Source organism: Nicotiana tabacum, chromosome 2 (assembly GCF_000715075.1).
Source record: "Nicotiana tabacum cultivar K326 chromosome 2, ASM71507v2, whole genome shotgun sequence".
NCBI classification, from domain to species: domain Eukaryota; kingdom Viridiplantae; phylum Streptophyta; class Magnoliopsida; order Solanales; family Solanaceae; genus Nicotiana; species Nicotiana tabacum.
In genome coordinates, this window is record NC_134081.1 from 7532298 (window position 1) to 7540106 (window position 7809).

A 7809-nucleotide genomic window follows, 5' to 3' on the forward strand; every position below is an offset into this window, starting at 1 on the left:
GTCGCAAATTACATTCACGAACTTACAGTGGCATTTAAACAAACACTTGATGTGTAAGTTTACCCCAAATTCCCCAAACACCCATTTATACCTCAATTCCACCTCAATCTTAATAAATTCTAATCCAACCCAACAAGATAAAATTCCACTATCCTCACATACCAACAATATACTTAGTAATACAAAGCAAAGAAAAGAACAACAATAACTTCTACTACCATACAATTAAAAGAGAAGAAGAAAAGAAAAAAATTGGAGAAACTAAAAATAATAAAAACTGAAGAAAAGGGAAAATAGAAGTCATGGCACTTACCTGAAGAAGCTTGTGAGGAACAGAGATTGGAGAGTGATTGAGTAGGGAAGAGGAAAGGTAGGTAGGTTTTTTGCTTTTGAAATTGGGGAGAAGTGAGGGTTTTGGGCGTGTGCTTGTTGTGAGAGAAGAGGGTTTGTTTTTGTTATTTTATTCAGATTTTAGAGGAGGAATAAGTGTGTGTGTGGGGAGGGGGGGGGGTCGGTTATTAGTAAGGAAAAATAAAAATAAAAACTAACGAAAAGAAAATAAAATTAACCAATGAAATAACCTAAAAACAACGCACAGTGCACGGCCGCGCACGAGGGGCAGTGGAGGTCGAAAAATGCGCGGTCCATGCGCGGCCGCGCATGTGCAACAGTATGGGTCCGAAAGTGCGCGGTCAGTGCGCGGCCGCGCACGTTTTGTCCTTCGAAATTTCTTCCTTTTAGCCACTTTTTACCTATCTCCGAATGGATTTCTTCACCCTAAGTCCTTCCGTCGCGCACAATTTCATCCATGCACACTAATAGACCTATCAATACTTTCACCATTCAAAATCAAATACGAAAAATAATTATAAAGAAAAGATATTGGGTTGCCTCCCAAGAAGAGCCTGATTTAACGTCGCGGCACAACGAATTACAACAAAACCATGGGTTGCCTCCCAGGAAGCACCTGATTTAACACCGCGGCACGACGCATGATTTCATGATTGCACTTCGCTCACATAGTGGGGCTCTTCCAAAGACATCACAACTTTCTCCTCTTTTTCTTCAACCATTCCAAGGTAGAGTTTCAACCTTTGCCCATTCACTTTAAACCTATTCGTTCTATCTTCGGACTCAATTTTTACTGCTCCACTTGAGAACACTTGCACAACTCTAAATGGTCCTGACCATCTAGATTTCAGCTTACCCGAAAACAATCTTAATCTCGAGTTGTATAACAACACTAGATCTTTGGGTTTGAAGTTCCGATCTAGAATGTGATTATCATGCATCATCTTCATCCTTTCTTTGTACAATCTTGCATTCTCGAATGCATGGAACCGAAATTCCTCTAGTTCATATAGCTCTGTGACTCTACTTGTGCCTGCGATTTCCATATCCAAGTTCAACTGCCGCAGTGCCTAGAAGGCTTTATGCTCAAGCTCCATCGGAAGATGGCATGCTTTTCCAAACACCAACTTATATGGAGACATACCAATTGGTGTTTTAAATGGTGTGTGGTACACCTATAATGCATCATCCAACTTCTTTGCCCAATCAGTCCTTGTTGCATTCACTGTTTTGGTCAGGATACTTTTGATTTCCCCGTTGGACACTTCCACTTGCCCGCTCATTTGTGGGTGGTAAGGTGTGGCAACCTTATGGCGAATTCCATACTTTTCTAATAGCCTTGCGAATGCTCTATTGCAAAAATGGGTTCCACCATCACTGATTATAGCTCTCGGAGTGCCAAAATGTGAAAATATTTTTCTTTAGAAAGCCTGTCACTCCTTTGGTATCATTTGTTGGTAGGGCCACAGCTTCAACCTATTTGGAGACATAGTCAACTACTACCAATATATACTTGTTACCATACGAGCTGGCAAATGATCCCACAAAATCAATATTACATCAAACCGTAATGAAGACTTCATCCAATAATTAGTTCCATCAACCCTAGATGACGGGTTTAGCTACTCATACTACTATGCATGATTACAATATAAAAAGTCATAACCAACAATGGAATTAAGAAGAAGAAGATGAAAAACTCGTAGGAGAATTCTCCGTCTTGCTCCTTTTCTGTTCTTGCCTCCAAAGTTCTTATAAAAATAGAGATACCCTCTCTTTGGGCGAGCTGGGCTTCATATAGGTCAAGGTTAGTCGCCTCTCAAATTAAAAATTTGGCCTTGGACGATTTTTCTCGGAAGCACGTGCATGGCCGCGCATCAACCGCGCACTTAGGCAAGTTTCTGCCTGACATGTGTGGCCCAGTACGCGGCCGCGCATAGACCGCGCACCTGGAAGATTTTCTGCAGTATTTTTTCTTTCTTTTTTTTAAGCGCGCTAACCTCCAATTGGCCTTCAATGCTCCATATTAGCTCCAAAACACTCTTTAACGTTCTCATAGCACGGAATTGCTCCTGCAAAGCATAAAGTTCTTAATTAGAGCAATTTGTTATCATTTAACATTCAAATATCAATAAAGTGCAGCTAAGTTAGAGTGCAAATAGTAGCTAAACTACATAATTATAGCCTATTATCGGTCACACAGAGACAACTTTACCGTTACTCCAACGCTCTCTTCTACTTGTTCCACGTAAGATATGGCAGTTAAAATTGTATATTAATTTGCATTTGTTCGATTTTGTGATGCAGGGTCGTATAAGGACGATGAACTATCAGTCAAATTTACAACCGCACAATTTGGTAGTATGCAATAATGAGAAGAATAAGATGAGATCATAGTCTTAAATCAATGGATCCCTTTTGTACCTTTCCCTGCCCCCCCCCCCCATTTTGTGTCCCTTTTTGAGTGTGAGTCAATTCTAGTCTTGTTCTCTGTAATAATTAAGCGGTTGTAGCACAATTCCAACTTAATAAAGCTAAGTGTCACGGGCCCATTTTCTTACATTGGGTAGCGGCATCTGCTCGCCCGTGCGGCGCCCGCGGACTCCCCTTCGACCGCGAGCCAGCCTATCTTCCTGTCCCAGGATTTCTCAAGCACGATCCTGTGCCTGTTGGTGGGGCTCGCCCGCAGACTCGCCCCAAATTGTGCCGCCCGTAAGATGCCTAGGCCCTTGGCCCTAGACATGTCGTGGCGCTCCATCTTAGGATCACAATCCATGCGCGTCCTGGGGGGATTGGCTAAGGACATGTCTTGTCCTTAGCCCAAGACTGAGCATCGCTCCTGCGTGCATAGCCCAATCCTCAAGCTTACACTTGTCTAGTGCATCCGCGACTAGCCCGTGCCTCGCCCGAGTTAGGCAACCTTTAGCCCTTGGCCATTGTCATGCGCCTCTTTCGTGCCATGCCCATACATAGCCCTCTTGCAGCACGCTTCCATTCCGAAGTAGTGCAGTGTCGCCCACACCTGCACCTTTAGGCCAACGGACCCTTGCTTGCATGGCTGAACCAAAGCCATGCTCACAAGTCGACACATGATGCCCCTATGACAGGTGCGTCAAGTATCCAATCGGCGTGGAGGTCTCTTTCCAACACTCGACAGCCCGCGGGGCTGGCCGTTCCACAATAGCAGCCTCCACTGCCCTTTTGATGCCCAACGCAGGCCCTAAGGCGTTGCGCAACCCATACGGATTCCCAAACTCGTGTGGATACCTTTGACACTCCCTTGAGTCATCTAGGCAGGCCCTTGGGGTTCGCCTCCAAGGCAGCTCGTTCTATACGGCTCGGTGGTAGCGCGTATGGGGGAGGCAGGTCAGAGCTTTCATTACCTATACCCCCCTTATATATGCTTAAAATTAAAAGGCCCAAGTTGTCCGAGTAAACTGTTCTACATCAGACCATCAGAAGGCTCTTTTTTCACCAGTTCTTGGCCGAAATTACAATCCCAAAGTGCGGGTTGTAACATCTAAGTCATCTATCATATGCATCTTTTCTCACCAATCACATTTGTTTTCAAATTCATCAAATGAAAATAAAACAGATAAATGAAAATTTTAAGGCAATAGGCATAGGCGGAGCTAGGAATAAAAGTGTATGGGTTCTAAATTTTAAGATAAAACTATGACCTAAAACTAATACAATAACAAGTTGACTAAAGAATGAGTAAGATAAGATTATGATCTAAAACTAATATACAATAACAAGCTGGCTAAATAATGAGTATCGATATCTAATACATATTAAAGGTAACGAACCAGACAAACACAATATATGAATATAAACATTATCATTTCAATTGCACTCGACGACTTGTCATGTTTTGAAAACGATCAATGATCATATCATTAGGTACACTTTCAAATACTTCATCCTCTATATAACAAACTAAACAAACATTCAAAAAGTCATTACCAATCCTGCTTCGCGAGTCATTTTTAATAAATTTCATTGAAGAAAAAGCTCTTTTGACCGTTGCAGTAGCCACAGGTAATATCAAACTCAGCTTCACAAGTAAATAAACAAGTCCCCATGTCTTGTAAATATTTATTTTAACCAATGTCTTCGAGAGATCTCCAAGCCCTTTCAAGTTAGAGAATGCATTGTCCATATCTCGCACATAGTCAATATAGTTTGTCAAGCTCACAACTAAGATCTTCAAGCTTAGAAGCAGTGAACGTATTTGGATAATATGTAGCAAGTTTCACAATCTTGTTTTTATTATAACTTGAAAAAGAATTGTCGGGACTCAAACTTGCCATACCAAGAAGAAGATCAGTATTCACTTCACTAAAATGTTTGTTAAGCTCCGAAAGTTGAAAATCAATAGCAGCACAAAAAACATCTACATGCAAATGATGAGAATATGTAACAGTTGAGCTTTTATGCTTTGACTTTCCAAGACCATACTTCTCATCTATTTTTGGGATCACAATACCATTCTTATCACAAAACGAAGAGACATCTTCCATCAAAGAATTCCATTTAGATTCCCTCATTGTTTGCAATTGCCTCTTTGAGAAATCAACAAGTTTCATAGCACTAACAATATCTTGATCTTTTCTTTGCAGAGCCATATTCAAATCATATGTAATTGCCAATATTTTTAACATCACATGTAATATACACACAAACTCATAAGATCTTATATCTTCCACTAGACTTTTTGCCAGTACTTTCCCCTCATAATTTGAACCCTGATTTGCAAGAACTCCAAGTACATGAACAATTGATGAGAATAAAGAAATAAAGTTACACAATGTCTTAAAGTGAGATCCCCAATGGGTATCATCTGGTCTTTGAAGCTCAAGTTCTTGATTTAATCTACTTCCTGTATGAACTTCACCAAGCACTAATAACTCATCTAATTTTTCAGCTTGATCATCTCTAAGCATCTCTCTACGCTTATAATAACCTCCAAAAAAATTCAAACAATTAGTAAGAATGTCAAAAAATTATTTACATCATGGTGTTTCTTTGCAATCGCTACAAGAGTCAATTGCAATTGATGAGCAAAGCAATGTACGCAATATGCCGAAGGATTATCTTTCAAAATCAAAGTTTTAAGACCATTGTTTTCTCCTTGCATGTTACTAGCTCCATCATACCATTGTCCCCGTATTAGAGATGAACTCAATAAATGTTGTAAAAGCAAAGAATATATTACTTTTTGTAATGCATGTGCAGTTGTAGCTTTAACATGAACAAAACCAAGGAATCGCTCAATAAGTTCACCTTTCTTGCTTTCACCGTTTCTTTTGCATAAGAATTCACAATATCTTTTTGAATATCAGGAGAAGTCATGGTGTTATTTTTTGGAGCTTTTTCTAACACCACATTTTTCACATCTTCCTTCCTATCTGCATACCATTTTAAGAGATCTAAAAAATGACCTCTTCTTGTAGAAGCTACACTCTCATCATGGCCCCGAAAAGGCATTCCTTCTTTCAAAAAATATCTTATCACATCAATTGAAGCATTCAAGCGAACTCGATGTTCACTTTTAATTTTTCCAGATTGCTTGTTCAAAGAAGTTAGAATGGATTGTGCTTGGTTCATTAAATCTAGCATCATCTTGAAACATCGGTTATGAATACTATTCATGTCACCCACATGTGATTTAAGCCTTTCTAAACCTTTATTCTAACCTCTAAAACCATCTGTTGTGAAAGCATCACCTACTTTTTTTCATATCCTCCAACCTCATTTTTAAACAAGTAACAACATAAACAAAATGTTGCATTTTGTTTAATGCTATATTTTAACCATTGAGAACATGATGTTCTAAACCATTCAAGATTAAAGTGATGCATTATTCCTCCAAAATCTCATTTTGGAAAGACAAAATCACGAGGTTGACAAGGTCCATTTTGTATATAATTTCTCCTTACTCGGTCAGGTAAATTAGGAGGATATTTAGAAATTGGTTTTCTCTCAGCGGGATCGGGCTCATAATCCAACACTTTATCCGATGCTTGGGAAGGATTAATATTGTTACTAATAACTGGACATAGAGAACTTGACAAAGGAGAGCTAGAAGAAGATGCAGAAGCTTGAGCTTTGTAAAAACTCGTGATCATATCGACTTTTGCTAGAAGACCCTAAAAATTACAAAACAAAATTACACTTCAAGACCCTAAAAATTATAAAACAAAATTACACCCAAAAGTTGGTCTCACTAAGAAATTTTTACAAATAATTTAGTATTAGCCTATGTGAAAATAATACTAGAGCAACATATTACATATTTGACTAATGATTCGAATAGTTATTCAGTGCAAATCTTAAACACCAAAATAACAGTTAGTCAAAAGAGAGCCATGATTGTCTAAAAGGTAGAATAATTTTTTTATTCATGATTAAGTCATAGTAAATTTTAAGCCTCACATTCCTATTCTTATTACAATTAATATTCTTGCTTCCCAAATTTATTATATAAAATATAATAATAATTTTATCTTTAAGTAGTACCCATCTGAATGCAAGTTGGTCTTATTAAGAAACTATAAACAAGAAAGTAGGACCAATGTACCACATACCTTGTCTGTCGGCTTGTCGAGGATTCCAAGTTTGAACTTTTGGAAAGTACAAAAGCACAAATTGACAAAGAGAATAGAGGTCAAAATGTGGGACAACCCTGAAATCAAAGATGAAAAATCAGATTTTGTATAAATAATCAAATATAAAATATAGGAGAAAAACATGAAGTAAAAAATTAGAAAAGAAGAGTTGAAGGAAGAAGGGTCTAACTTCTAAGGGAGAAAGTGGTAGCAACTAGCAGCAAAAGCCGATCAATAGAGACAGAGTCTCAGAGCAGAACCCTAGTTTTTTTTTTTATTTGGGAATTTAGATTTCGTCGCTGTTTGGAGTTGGAAGGCGTCTGTTTTTTTTAAGAGTTTTGTCTTTTGTTTATTAGAAAGAAAAAAGCTATTAAAAATGTTAGTTTAGAGGAAGGTTAGAGGAATTGTCGTTGGAGCTATTTAGAAATTATACGTCGTCGTTTACTCATTTGTGCTTTCTAACAAATTTGTAAAAAACAATGAAAAATAACATTGCTTTCAGCGGGAATCGAACTCGGGTGTCTCCCAGCTAACTCAGACCCTTTACCATTGAACCACTTTTGTTACAAAGTCGACATACATATATATATATATATATATATATATATTAAATTTTTTAATACAAATACAGAGTTTTCGAAAAAGTCACTGAATTCATCCGAACCCGCACACAACTGTAGCTCCGGCCATGGCAATAGGCCCTCTAATTTGAAACAAATGTAATGGACAAATTATTTACTTATTATATGCAAATTTTGACTTTCCCCGTAAAGTTGCCAGCACGTGAAGCAATATTCAATTATTCATGTAGACCCGAACTCTAACCTTTTCTAAGTGTGAGTTCAAT

General features: G+C 38.3%; 1 protein-coding gene across 1 annotated transcript; it reads right to left on the reverse strand.

The window, feature by feature from the left end:
- Positions 1-4526: 4526 nt before the first annotated feature.
- Positions 4527-5976, reverse strand: LOC107791543 (uncharacterized). Its single transcript, XM_016613631.2, has 2 exons — positions 5638-5976; positions 4527-5306 (listed from the first exon to the last, which is right to left on the reverse strand). Exons 1-2 carry the CDS (start codon positions 5974-5976, stop codon positions 4527-4529), a joined length of 1119 nt encoding a protein of 372 aa, XP_016469117.2.
- Between the last annotated feature and the right edge of the window lie 1833 nt (positions 5977-7809).